This window comes from Peromyscus eremicus, chromosome 8b (genome assembly GCF_949786415.1).
Source record: "Peromyscus eremicus chromosome 8b, PerEre_H2_v1, whole genome shotgun sequence".
NCBI lineage: Eukaryota > Metazoa > Chordata > Mammalia > Rodentia > Cricetidae > Peromyscus > Peromyscus eremicus.
In genome coordinates this window covers 55,366,172-55,380,439 of record NC_081424.1, presented here as the reverse complement: position 1 = coordinate 55,380,439, position 14,268 = coordinate 55,366,172, and the positions used below count along the sequence as shown (strand labels likewise).

The 14,268-nt window shown below is 47.5% G+C and overlaps 1 protein-coding gene across 1 annotated transcript in view; it reads right to left on the bottom strand.

Annotated features, from left to right (window-relative positions):
- Nucleotides 1-13,996, bottom strand: part of Slc22a3 (solute carrier family 22 member 3) — a 94,747-nt gene extending 80,751 nt beyond the window's left edge. The window contains exon 1 of the mRNA XM_059272841.1: nucleotides 13,562-13,996. Within this exon, the coding sequence (XP_059128824.1) occupies nucleotides 13,562-13,975 (414 nt within the window). The 5' untranslated portion in view covers nucleotides 13,976-13,996. The remainder of the gene's footprint in view (nucleotides 1-13,561) is intronic.
- Nucleotides 13,997-14,268: the final 272 nt, after the last annotated feature.

The window sequence follows — 14,268 nt, the reverse complement described above, 5'->3', positions numbered from 1 at the left end:
GTGAGACTGGAGCTCTCTGCCTGCAGAGTTCATACGTAGTCACACACCCCGCAGATCCAAGAAGGAGAGAGATGCAAAGACTTGTCTTGTGTCATTAAGAAGCTGCAGTGTCCGGAGAAAGTGGCTTCTGACAGTCTGTGGCAGTCCACTTCAGGGTTAGCTTAGCTCTAGTTATAACAAGGGCCCCTTATTCTTTCACTCGTGAATTTCCTCACAAATATTTACTCAGTGCTATGTTAAGCAGAGGGAGCAGAATGCCTGCTCTTTCTTGATGAGGAAGGCAGCTGTTCACACCATCAACACTTGGTGGGAAATGTGAGGCAGAGAAAGGAACCCAGCCCTCGCCCCAGGGTGGAGGCGAGGGCTGGAGGACACTCTTTCCATGCAAGGTACTTCTAAAGTGCATGCTAAGGGGGAAACTGAAATGACCTGAGAGGAAAGAAGAAAGGTTTGAGAAATGGAATGGACAGATACAAGGACCCATGTGAGGGTAGCTGTGCCTCGCTGGGTCCAGGGTCACAACCTGAAGTAGGAGAGGCGCCCCGCTGTGCCACCGGTGAGTGGGCAGGATCACCGAGGGCCCTGTGTGCCAGACAAGAGAGGCCAGGAGCCAACTTCCTGGTATAGCCTTACAGTCCTCCATCTATAGGAAATGGACCAAAATGCAGCAGTCAGAACCGGCTCACTGAAAGAGTTAGAACAGACAGTGACTTACATCAGAAAGTTGGTCTCCTGGGGCTGGGGATGTAGTTCAGACGGTGGAGTGTGTGTCTAGCATGCACGGAGTCCTGGGTTCAATCCCCAGCATCATATGAACTAGATGTGATGAACTCTTGTAATCCCAGAACTGAGACAGAGGGGTTGGGAGAGGCAAAGGTATCAGAATTTCAAGGTCAGCCTGAGCTGCACAGAGTTTGAGCCAGCCTGCTATACATGAAAAAAAATTAATTAAGTTTGTCTCATCCATAATCTCACATCCCATTCAGTTAATTGATGGGAGGGAGTGCTGCCATTCCTACATACTTTCAGAAACTGGTTCTTTTCCGTCTAAGGAGTCCCCCTGCCTCTAGGGGTTCGAGGTTCACTGCTACCAAGTGCTAAAAGGAAAGAACAGGGGTGGGATGCAAGGGGAGGTTGTTTTGGCTCTGGGCCCTGCAGTGCCATTTGAGATCTTCCCAGCATCACTGACCAGTACTCGATCACTTTATCCTACAAGCTGCAAAGAGACTTGGATAATGTGACCCAGCTGTGCATCCCAGAGGGAAAGTCCTGGTATTCTCAGCCTCAAGTGCGAATTACTGCCTAAGACATTAGTGCCCCTCCCCCTTTAAAAAAAAAAAAGGAAAATTCTTAGTGATCTATTACTTTAGACCAGAGGCCCACAAACTACAGTTCCAGGGTCATACCTGGCTGTCAGCCTGTTCTCTGTTTCTTTCCCTCAGGTTTCACTTAGTTCAAAACTCCTTACACAGTCCCATGAAGTCACTGCTCTGAGCAGCTGGATGGTCAGATACAATGTCTGGATACAATGGTGACTGCCCTGCTCACACAAGACAACCGCTAAGGAGGGGTTAGTTACTTTGAGTTTCTGGTTAGTTACTTTTATGTCCTTGTAATCAAGTAACCAACAGAAGCAACTCAAGGAAGGAAGCACTTGCTTTGGTTCAGGGTCCTTTAAGATTTAGTCCATCATGGCAGAGAGAATGTGGTAGAGTTTGCGGCAGCTAAAACATGCAGCCATGGCCCCTCCCACCATGGTGCCAGACAGCAGGCAGAGAATTCAGGCTACAACCAACAGCAGATCTAGTCTTCAAAGGCCTGCCCCTAATGACCTACTTCCACCAGCCAGACCCCACACCCCCAAGGTTCCACAGTCTCCCCAAAGAGTGCTGACAGCTCAGTGCCAGACATTCCAACACATGGGTCTTTAAGGAACATTCCAGAGCTAAGAAGACAGAGTCAGGCAGTTGCTGGACTCGCTGCTAAGTTGGGAGACAAAGGAGCTGGGGTTTAGGCCCAGAGCCATCTGATCCTGGAAGGTGTGTGTACCCTTTCCATTCTACTATGATGTTTACACAAAACACTTTAACCAGTTGGGATGATGAATACTGTCAACAGCATCTCCAACCACCTAGGAGACAAACCTTTGGGCATGTCTGTAAGCAATTTTCTAGATTGAATGAATTCAGACCCATCCTGGATATAGGTGGCACCCTTGCATGAGCTAGGGACCCAAGATGAATAAAAAGGAGAGAGTGAGCTGAGCCAGTGTTCCTCACTCCCTGCTTCCTGACTGTACGTCAATGTGACCAGCTGCCTCCAGCTCCTGCCTCCATGCCTTCTATACCACAATGGTCTGTGGAACCAAACCAGGAACCAGAGTGCACCCTTCTTTGCTCTGGCCAGGCATTTGACCCAACAAGAAGAAAAATTACACACAGCCATAGATTGTGAAGATGCCACACCTGTCTGACATGCATATGGCTGTGCCTTTGTATAAAGCTCCTCTCCAAGCTCTGGCAAGATTCTCACAGTATGGTTCAGCTAGGTCTCGCCCCCCCATCAGTCAAAGAATCTTCCTATTTGTTGTGCATCTCTGGGGAGTGCAAAGATTTTGGGGAATAAACTAAGGCATCGCATCAGGACTTCTGGCAGGACTTCTGCCAGGTGATAAAGGGACAGGCCACCTACCCCAGAGTCTGCAGGGTGGGTTTGGAAGATCCATTTCTGGTTTATCTTCCAGTCATGAGGTTCTCATCACACTCCTCATTAAGAATCAGAGTGTGTCTCCCTGGGAGGTCCATGGACCATCTGCATGGACCTAGGATGCTTGAAAGAAAGAAAGAAAGAAAGAAAGCCCTAAACCCAGCCCCATCTTTGGATTCCAAACTCTACGGGTGGGACCTAGGAATGCACGGCCAGCCCTGTTCAGGGTCCCTCAAGGACTTCAGAAGAAAGGATGATGAGGATGAGTGAGTGTGAAAACCAAACACCACTCCACTGGCATTTCATCCTGGACTCCTCCTTGTCCTCCCAGGCTGAGATCAAGGTCAACATCCGTCCTGCCCCGGCTCACCTGGAACCCGTGAAAAGGCGCACCTCTCCACTGCCCCCATCTCCCTGTTGTCTCAGCACACTCTGCCCTGCCAGGCCTGGAGCTGGGTGGAGAAAGGATCTCACTCATCTTTGTATCTCCAGCCCGGCCCCGTGCCTGGCGTGCACTGAATGTAAATAATGGCAGTGGTACTGTTGTTGATAATCCAGAACGCCAGCTGTCAGAGGAAGCAGGAAGGACTCTCTCACAGCCCCACAATGAAGCCCCTGTTGCGAACACTTTCTTGGTTGTTCTGGGGCCCACAAATGTCACCGGATGGTGCATCTGTTTGGTCTTCCTACCTAGACCACAGAGCAGACATTTAATGGGGTGTCCCCATTCATTAGGGTCCTGATTTTACTCCATTAAAAAGACATGCTACTAAACCACGTCTGTCATTGGCTGAAAGAAATGGTTACTATGATGGACTCATGCTAAAGTGTTTCAGGAAGTAAAGAGAAAGCTCACATTCCCAATCAAAACAGACAAAGGCTTTAGTCACTCTTCATCCAGCCAGGCTGCCTAGAGGGGAGGCAGAGTTCCAGGCAACGGCTGTCTCCAAGCTTCCAAAGAGGTGAGAAGAAATCCTGCATGGAAGGAACCAAGCTGCCACAGAGACAACCAAGGACTGGGGACACATAGCCAACAATCATTAAACACACAGTAAGCCACAAACAATCGAGAACACCAAGGACATCAGGTAGTCACCGCACATGAAATAAGAGCAGTTGTGGAGAAATGAATTAAAGAGATTTAAAAAAAAAATAGAAAGAAAGCCAGGAGAAAGCCACCAGTAAATGTCCAGGCATATTCTAAAATAACACAAACATCACTGATTAAAAAAAAATTCTTAAAATAAAAAGTTCAATGGATGGGTTAAACAGAAGATTGGACACTGCTGAATGGAAAGTTGGTACTCCGGACTAGACCTATACATGCAGAAGTGGACAGAAGAAGAGGAAGTCACGAAGGAAAGAAAAACCAAGTCCAACTCATGTCTAATTAGAATCTCAGCAGGCAAGGCTAAAGGGTGGAGAGGCTGCCCCGGAGAGAGAACGGCTGGGTGTCCTGTGGAAGTGATTAAAGGGCCGAATGCAGAGAAAACCTAACGATTCACTCAAGAAACGTTGACTGAGTGCTTAACGCATGCCGGCTGTGTTTTGGAGGCAACTCTCCCTGAGAGGAAACAAGACTGACGATGGACTTCTCCAGAGCAAAACGCAAGCTGCGTGACATGTCCACACTCTTGAAAATAGAGCGAGGACTAAGAAACAGCCATGACTAAATAACATTGGCTCTTCCTTCTGGGCCCTCAAGGTGTGTAGAAGCAGGATGGATGCCTGTCCTCCCTGACCCCATCCCCTGTATCCACCTCCTCTACTTTGGTCCACTTGCATGCTGAACTCTGCGTACAGTCCAGTTAAGCACTCAGGGTGCTGGCATTTACAAACCTGATGTTCAAATCTATCTCAGCCTCTTCTAGGCTGAAGATATGAAGACAAGACCAAGGTATTTTAATGTCAGCATTTACAAGTATACTGTTCCAGAACCCCCAAAAAGTGACCCAAAGTCTCCACTGTCCTAAACCGTAGTCACCTCAGGATGTAGGACCCGCACAGATCATGCCATAATGAGATCACCCCCAAGCAGGAGCAGCATCTCCTAGGAACTAGTTTGTATGTCAAACAATAAGGCCTCTCCAAGCCCCGCCCCTTGCAGAACCAGACCTGAGATGTGAGCATCGGCAGTCTGGGGGAGACTGCTCAGCTGTGTAGCCTTCTCACCCGTACCAGAGTCTTCCCACTTAGAGAACATGCCGGTCCACTGACGATGGGCAGAGAGACTATCTTCCCCATTTTTTCATGTCAATTAAACGTTTCCAGTCACTTTACCATTATGTTATTTCCTTTCTTTTTTGAAGTTTTTGGTTATCATACAAAGCAATAGGTCCCTTTATGGCACTGTCATCCGTGTGTGTTATTTTACCGAGACTGCTTTGTTTACTTTCTTCAGCGCGAGTGGCTGGACCTGACATACTGGAACCTGTCGAGCTGGCCCTTTGCCCTAGAACTTCCATCACAGAAGGACGGAGGAAAAGACTACTAAGACAGGGACCACTCACCTGGAAAGTTGACTTTCAAGACTAATGATGAAATAAAGATTTACAAATATAAACAAAACCAAAACACATTTATTATCTACAAATATACACTAAAGCAGTGGTTCTCAACTTTCCTAAGGCTGTGACCCTCTAATACAGTTCCTCATGGTGTGGTGACCCCCCAACCATAAAATTATCTTTGCTGCTACTTTGTAACTGTAATGTTGCTACTGTTATGAATAGTAATGTAAATATCTAATATGCAGGATATCTGATATTTGACCCCCAGAGAAGGTCATTTGACCCCTAGGGGTCATGACCCACATGTTGAGAACCATGGCACTAAAGGTGCTTTTGAAAGATTTACTTAATAGGAAGGGAGGAAAGGAGACATCCTATAGAATAATGGGTGAATATAGTGTGGATATGAACCAAGGCACACACAAGCTACATAAAAAATATAAACTACTAATAAAAAGGCAGACAAAGGACATTGGTTAATACCAATCAAAAGATGGGGAGCAGTGGATGAATTGAAGTGTTCTAAGTTTCTTAGATTATCTAAGAGAAGGTCTAGGGGGCTAGAGGATTTGCTCAGTGGTTAAGAGCACTTGCTTCTCTTGCAGAGGACAGAGGTTCTGTTCCAGCATCCATACGGCAGCTCACAACCGCCTATAACTTAAGTTCTAAGGGACCTCACACCTTCTTTTGTGGCCACCTGTACACAGTGGCACACATAAACTCACACAGATACACATACATATGCATAAATAATCCTTTTTTAAGGTGCAGGGAGTCCCTGCATTAAATTTAGGCTCTGTTAAATAAGCTGGGTGAAATTTTCAGGAGTAATCACTAAAAGAGGTGAATAAAAGAGCTAAATTTCCAACAAATAAAAGAAGGAATAAAATGGAGTAGGAAAAGCAAGTCTAACTATTTTTCTTCCATAGAAGGAAATGCACAGAAAGGCCAAGATTAAGAAAAGATCTAATGAGCCCAAATTCACCAATTCCTGTAGTGGGTAGCCATTCCAGCTTTGATCTGGAAGTCCCAACCCCCCACTGAGGCTTTGGTAACTGTCACACCTACAAGGCGGGGCCAAGAGAGGACCCTGAAGACCCGAGATCTGGATGCGCCGACTCTCTTGGTTCCTGGATCCTGGACGCTGGAGGTAGACCAAGCAGAGTTCTCCAGAGAACACCACTGGACTGTGCTATGCCTTTCCCAGACCCTGCAACCTACCTATCCCTTCATTTGTAAGTTATGCCACTAAATAAACCTCCCTTTTAACTCCATGGAGTGGCCTTAATAATTTCACCAATAAATTCCCACAACACATTTAAAGAGATCAAGTGCCACACTACTTAAGGAGCACCAAGCCTGAGACCTTGGGTGCTCCTGTCACCAGCCCAGGGTACTACTGGGACACAGTGGAACCTTTTTAGCGGGGAGCCTGGGGACACGGAAGTACCCTTGAAAGCAACGTTAGGATGCCAGTCCACACTGCTTCCAGACCACCATACGGAGCACGGCAGCTGTACATGCCGCGCACAGACTTCCACCCCAGGAGCTGTCTCACCACAGACCCAAGTGATGTGGTCAAGTGACCAGGGCTGAATCCTCTGAAACTGTGGGCCAAGACACAGCTTCCTCCTTCTAAGTTGATTGTTTCTGGTATTTTGTCCCAGAAATGGGAAGCTAACTAACACACAGACAACTAAGGCACATTCGATAAAAGCAAAATCATCTTATGTACATTTTATGAGCCCCATATTGGGACGCGGGAAATTTGAAAAATTCAAGGTAACAAAAGGTTAATGATAAATACTAAGCAAAGGAAAGATGGAATTGCCATATGAATAGCAGATGATATAGATATTAAGGCGAAACATACCCTGGATCTCAGATCAGATTTTATACAATAATAAAAACTTCAATTCACTATGAAGAAATTTTAAACTCTACATTCACATGCACACCCATTCAGTAAAATTAAATCTCATATAAAAATCCTAAATCTAGAAATTGAAAAATGCTGTGTTTTTGTAATTAGTGATCACCAGTGTACGAAAAGTTAACTCAGACATAGGATGTTTTAACAGTAGAACTAGCTGGGTTCAGCTGTTGAATGCCTATAAAATGCTGCTCCTTGTGGATAAAGAACAACATGCTTGCCAAGCATGAAAGGAAACACTTGACTTCTGACAAATCTACAAAGCAAAGCTAATATAAGTTAAAAAAAAAAACTAAAAAATCAGTATCATAAAAACCACGTTCTCTGACCATATCACAATGAAAAAGAACGCAAAATTTTAAAGAGGAGTCAGCTTAAATTAGTTTAATAATAAGCCTCTAAAAATAAACTGTGAGTCAAAGAAGGAAGAACAGCGAGGATTTAAAATACTGAGAATGGAATCACAGTTAACATACACATTTCAGCAGGGTAGATGTGGTGACAGGAACAGCAGCCAGGACGGACCCCTCTGGAAGCAATGGAGGCAGGAAGTCCCCTGAGGGACCTGGAGCAGGTCACTGGCTGCAGGGGAGAGCTAGAGACCGTTGGCGACTATCCAGAGGATGAAGAGGAGCCCATGTCACAGGTGACAATCGAGAAGGAAGACATGGAGTTGGAAATGACAGGGATGGAGAGCTTCCCCACAGTGGAGAGGAGCTGGTGGGAATACAGGGGCCATGTGGAAGAGACTCCCATTGCCCCAGCCGGCACAGAAGGCCTTTCTCGATGTTTTAACTTTTCTTTATTTCATCCTTTCATGCAGCCTTATCATTTTGGACCAAGTACACTATATATGCTCATGGGTGGGAGTCTATATGTTGAGAGATGACTGAATTTGTAGTTCCTCCTGTAACCTTCAATCAACTTGTCTATGTGGAGAATCTATAGAAAAGTACCCATGTTCACACACAGGTTCCAGATGACAGGCTGGTCTCCTTCATTTGATTATCAGCTGGAGTAACATTGGAGGCTCTGAAGTTACTGTACCTAAAGGCACCTGTCTCCAGGGAACTTCCCTCCCCTCCACTCCCCTCCCCTCCCCTCCTCTTCCCCTTCCCTATCTTTCCCTATTCTTCCCTCCCCTCCCCTCCCCTCCCCTCCCCTTCCCTTCCCCATCCTTCCCTCTGCTTGTGTTCCTTCTCCCCTTCTTTTTCTCTTATTTTTTGTTTGTTTGACTTGAGGCAGAGACTCACTGTATATCTAGGCTGGTCTCCAGTTAATAATCTCCCTTCTTCCACCTCCTGTGTGTAGGACTGCGGCCACCGGGGCCAGCGTTCTAGGGCAGTGCATGAGTCACTGAAAGACCAGTGTCTATTTAGGAGCCTTTGTACATAGATGTAACTTACCAAACTGCTTCGTAGGCCCTTGGCCAATGCTTATTTTTAAATTTGTGTTTCTCTCTCTCTCTCTCTCTCTCTCTCTCTCTCTCTCTCTCTCTCTCTCTCTCTCTCTCTCTCTCGTCTTGCTGTGTAACCAGACTAGCCTTGAACTCCTGATCCTTGAACTGCCTCAGCCTCCCCAAATACAGAGATTACAGCCGTGTGTTATCACACCCAGCACACACAGCCATCTTTATTGTTTCATAATAATTACTTGCATTTATGTTTTTATGCCAGGACATTGAACAGCTCGATGAAATAGTCTAAGAGGTTTTCCTTCAAGGCCAGTGAGATGGGTGTGTAAAGGTACCTGCTGCCAAGCCTGAGTTCCAATCCCAGGACCCACATATTGGAAGGAGATAACTGATACACATGGTTTTAAAAGAGTAATTCTTCCAGTGGGGGCACTTTAAGGGTATGGATGTCTCGGTGTAATTTATGTTATGTTTTGAGATGGAGCTTTGCTGTTGTGCCTAAACTCTTGGGCAGAAGTAACTCCTCTTCATCAGACCCAAGTACCTGGGATTACAGGCATTGCTAACTCACCTGGCTTAGTTGCATCATTATTTTTAATGCAAGCAAGAAAAAGCTCCTTGCTCATAAAATTTCATTCCTTAAGGCCCCCAGCATTCTTACTTCTCTCCTGTGGGATTGGTAGTCACACAGTAAACAGTCATGAGCATTGAATTGAACTCTTGCCAAGGTGATGCTATTGCCACACAGAGCCTTGATTCCATGCCCCAGATAGGAGCTGAGCAAGGAAAAGATGGATTTTTATTGGTGCTGGGGTTCAATGAGGCACACCACGTTTTATGATCTTCCATTGTTCTATGTATAGGTGCAGCTCAGACAACAGTGTACATCTGCATTTGCTCACAGACTAAATCTAGGTGCTACTTTAAAAACTACACATTTAAAACCTTGTTGCAGTGCAGCCAAACAAGTCCACAGAAGCAAATTCATTGCTTTAGATATTCACACTAAAAAAAAAAAAAAGGTTGAAAATTTGAGCTGAGGATCCAACTTAAACTGGGAAAAAAACACCAACCCACAGTAAAGAAGAGAAAATGATGAAATGGAAAACACATGATGCCCAAATTGGGTATTTAAATAAATAACATAACAGGTTCTCCAATGATCAAGTTGATTCAGCAAAAAAAGAGGGAAGACACATTCAAACAATACAGCAATGCTGTCTATCTAGAAATTTTAAATATACATTTTGCCTGTGTGTATGTCTGTATACCACATGCATGCCTGGTACCCACGGAGGTGAGAAGAGGAATTTGGATCCCCTGGAACTGGAGTTACAGATTATTGTAAGCGTCCATGCGATCCCGGGAATTGAACTTGCTCTGGAAAAGCAGCCAGTGCTCTCAGTCACAGAGTCATCTCTCCAGCCCCAGTACTTCTTTCTAAAGTGCCAATAGCAAATTAGAGACCCGGCCTGGGCCAGAATTGTGGCTTGGCCAACTCCCTTCTCCAGCACATACAATAGCTCAGTAACATGTATAGCAGACCCTTAGGATGCAGGCACTGTGGGGGATCACCCTACCCGGTTGGCCTATTATCTGAGGACAGGTACTTGGGGGATGAGGAGGAACCCTGAGAACAAAGCAACCAGCACTCTCTCCAACAGATCACTCATGTCCCTGACCTTCCTCTTATTTTAGAAGAAAAGCATGGAAGAGCAACTGTTTACCTGTGTGAAGGCACCCTGAAGTGGAAAGTGATCTCCTGATACTAGCTAGCAAGCATTCAAAACTCCCACCATGTTAAAGGCTCCCTCCCTAGGTAGTGATTTGAAACACCCAGTGAGTAAGGGCTCTGACTCAATGTTTGCATTCCATCAGGGTTGATTCTGACCCTTATCTAAGAAGCAGATGAGGTTGAGACACACAGAAGAGTCCATATGGAGGAGTTCAGCATAGGTAGGAAATCCCCTTGAGTAAGGAGATGGCTCGGAACAGCCGTCCAATTGACAGTTGCTCCTGACTGAGCTCCTTGGAGTTCCTTCCAGTTGTTAAGAAGCTACAGCCAGGGTGGATGCCTCTGAAGTGACTGCTTTACCTTGTTCCCATCAGGATGATAAGGACCCACTGCACCAAATAAAGTCACAGCTTCCCCAGCAGCCAGCCTGGCTGTATTCCCAATGCCCCTGTGGGAGCCCACAGAGGTTTCCTAGTGAGATCTGAGCTCACTTTACCAGCAGGGCTGCATACGAGGATGACTGGACCACAAGCCTGGGTACCAGGTGTTTGGAAGGGTCTACACTTGGTTGTATCTAGCAGGGGGAGGTCTTTTGCCTCACCCCTTGGCATTGTTATAAAAAAGCCCTTTTGAATAAAGTTCTGGGCCGGTGGATAAGGATCCCGGCCCTCTGGAGGCTGTCCTGTGTTTCTATCTGTTTCTCTCCCCTCTATCCTTCTATCTAAATCTCTCATCCCTCTCCTCAAGAGTACCCAGGTAAAGGTGGGGGCAGGTTCAGAGGACCACCATAGTAACAGAAAACTAAGATTGACCCGTGGCAACCTCCACAACCATATGGGATCCTGGCAGGGTCTCTAACATGGCCAGCCTCAGCTCTCCCTTCTTCAAAGCTGAGACAAATCATATCTCCCCCCCCCCAAGTATCACATGCAGCCTGTCCACTTCCACTTCATCCAACGTGTACCCTCTTTGTAGATCTTAAACTTCAGGTCTGAAAATGTACTCAGTTCATAACGTCAGCTGAAGCTAGAATTATAGTTTTGTTCATTGCTTTGATAGTGTCTACAATAACAAAAATGAATTTGCTCACATTCAGAATGAAGGAAAGCACAGGGAAGCCTATGAGGTTCTGTGAGACTCTGAGTTACTTTTGGTGGCAAGGCTTCCAGGATAGATGCAGGGAGTTCCCTCATGAGAGTCAACACTTGAAAGACAAGCTACAAGAAGTTAAAGTTATATGGGATTTGAGAAGGAAATCTTTCTGGGAGGTTTCTAAACCTCATCTGCAGCTTTAAGGAAGGCATGCTGAATAACATCGTAGTTTGCCCCTGAAGAAGTCTGATCGATGCTCTGTGTACACTGAGATGTCAACTGCTAGTGACTATAATGGCATGCACAGGATGAGAAAGTGGGACTGAAGAAGTTAATTGACAGACTGTAGCCACATAGACCCCTAGAGACTGTGTCAGGACCATTCTGCACCGTGTTTAAGAACTGTCAATCACTTGACAACATCCTATCAACCCCAGAACCCCAGCACATTCCTGAAGTACCAGTCAGAGTATTTGCTCACAGATTTGTATGACCTTCTTCTTGGTGATCCTTCTTGCCCAAGGATCACATTAATTCATGTCAACCTTTCTAGAGGGGCTGTGCATTTTGTTTTGGAAGACTTTTTATGGTCACCTTTTTAATAGAATGTGTATGTGTGCACATGAGCATGCATGCACACTGGAGGAGGATTCACAAATATCCCAGTGTGTTCATGTATGTGTGTACATGAAGAAGTCAGGGGATAGCATCTTGTGTTTTGAGGAAGGGTCTCCAGAACTTCACTGAGTAAGCTACCATACCCACAGATGGCCTTGCGGGAAAGAATAGCTTCGTAGAGCTGTATCCCAACTTAGACATGATCACCAAGGAGAGAGAAAGTACAGAAAAAGCAGTCCTGCCTGCTGGTGTCTCACTTTTTGTCTAAGCAAGTGTTTTGGACAAGAACTAAGAGATGAAAATTTTCCTCCACTTCCCTATGTATACGCAATCATCTTACAAAGATTAAGTCGAGCTATGACTTAGGCAAAATCCAATAGGACTTTTGTTTCATCCCTGTGGACCCGGTACCTCTGAAGCACTTTTTTTTTTTTTCTTTTTTGGTTTTTCGAGACAGGGTTTCTCTGTGTAGCTTTGTGCCTTTCCTGGATCTCGCTCTGTAGACCAGTCTGGCCTCAAACTCAAAAAGATCCGCCTGCCTCTGCCTCCCGAGTTCTGGGATTAAAGGCATGCTCCACCACCGCCCAGCCTTAAAACGTGAGAGCCCATAGCCTCACAGCCCACAGTGCTAGAGGGTGCAGAATCAGACTTGAGTTAGGGAGAGAGAGAGAGAGAGGGAGGGAGGGAGGGATGGAGGGGAGGGAGGGAAAGGAGGGATGGAGAGGAGGGAGGGGAGGGAGGGAGGGAGAGAGAGAGAGAGAGAGAGAGAGAGAGAGAGAGAGAGAGGGAGGGAGGGAGGGAGGGAGAGGGAGAGAGGGAGAGGGGGGGAGGGAGAGAGAGAGAGACCCCACAAGTGTGGGGATTGCCTCCTCCCGGGCTCCAGCAGCCACCACAGTGCATGGAGATGGTCCTCCCGCTGTCTTCCTCTAATTTACTAGCAGAAAATACCGTAAACTCTTGTCCACTACCCCAGCTTTCCCAACTTCTCTTACATTGCTGCTCTTTGTCCCCAAAGCAGTTTTACCAAAATTATTGCCCGGGAGAGTCTCGACCTTTGTCCCCTGCATTTCAGATAATCATTTGGGCACTGGAAAAAAGTTGTGCCGTCTTCAAGTCTTCTAAGTTGATTTCTCATTCTCCTGCGCCCCGCTGGAGATAAGCCAACCTAGATGTGTCAACACAGTGCTACCTCGCCTGAAGGCGGAATCCTCAGCCAAGAGGGGACCCATAATCTCCAATCACTGTGCAAACACATCTCAGTGACAAGTGCGGAGGCAGGTGTGTGTGTGAAGCTTCTCCGAGTTGGCTTCTAGGAAAGTTTTCCTTTTTACCTGGAGCCAGATCATCTCTTAGCCCACTCTTTGGGACAGGGACATCAACAAAAGGTTTTCCCAGGTATTTGCAAGGCGGCACTTGCAAGCATGGGCTGGAACCTGGTGGGTCCCCAAAGGTGGTCACCCGGGGTGTGGGTCCCTAAGTCACAAAGACTCCAGAGACCTAACCTGCTCACACTTGCAGTGTGGCGGTGAGATGAAGCCCGGAGGCACGCTTACCTGGCTGACGATGGTAGAGTGGGTCTCCACATAGCGCCAGTTGCCGCTGCAAGGCACCAGGGGCGCGGAGCGGTTGGGAAAGGCAGAGAGTGGGTCACAGCTGAGATCGGTGCTGGCATTGGTGGCTTCCAGCAGGTAGCGGTGGCAGTGGCCTTGGCCACGGCGTTCGGCCGGGGTGCGGAGCTCAGGCGCCGTGAGGTTCCACTCCTCCTCTGGGCTCCAGGCGCAGCGCTCGGCCAGCTGGGTGGCACGCGGCCCACGACACCAATAGTAGTCCGGCTGGATGCCCAGGAAGACCACGCCAACGAAGAGGAAGGCGAAGGTGATACCGGTCAGGCACAGCAGCAGGAACACGCGCCGCTGGAAGCGCCCGAACTCGCCCGCCTTCCTCAGCGCCTGGTCGAAGGTGGGCATGGTGCGCGCCGGCACCCCGCGTTCTGCCGCCCGCTGCTCCGCCAGCAAGTGACCCGCGGGCGCCGCCGCCGCCCGCAGCTCTGTACCCGCCGCCCCCGCCTCGCTCGCTCTCTCGCCCTGGCAGCCCGCCCCGGGCCGCTCCTCCCGCTCCAGGCTCCCGGCCTCCCGCCCGTTCGCGCCCTGGGCTGGCATAGACCTGGAGAGCAGGTTGGGGTGGGTTTGTGGCAGTGTCACTGTGCACCAAGGCCCGGACCTGTAGCCTGCCCTAAAATGACATGCCCGGTTGGAGTTCC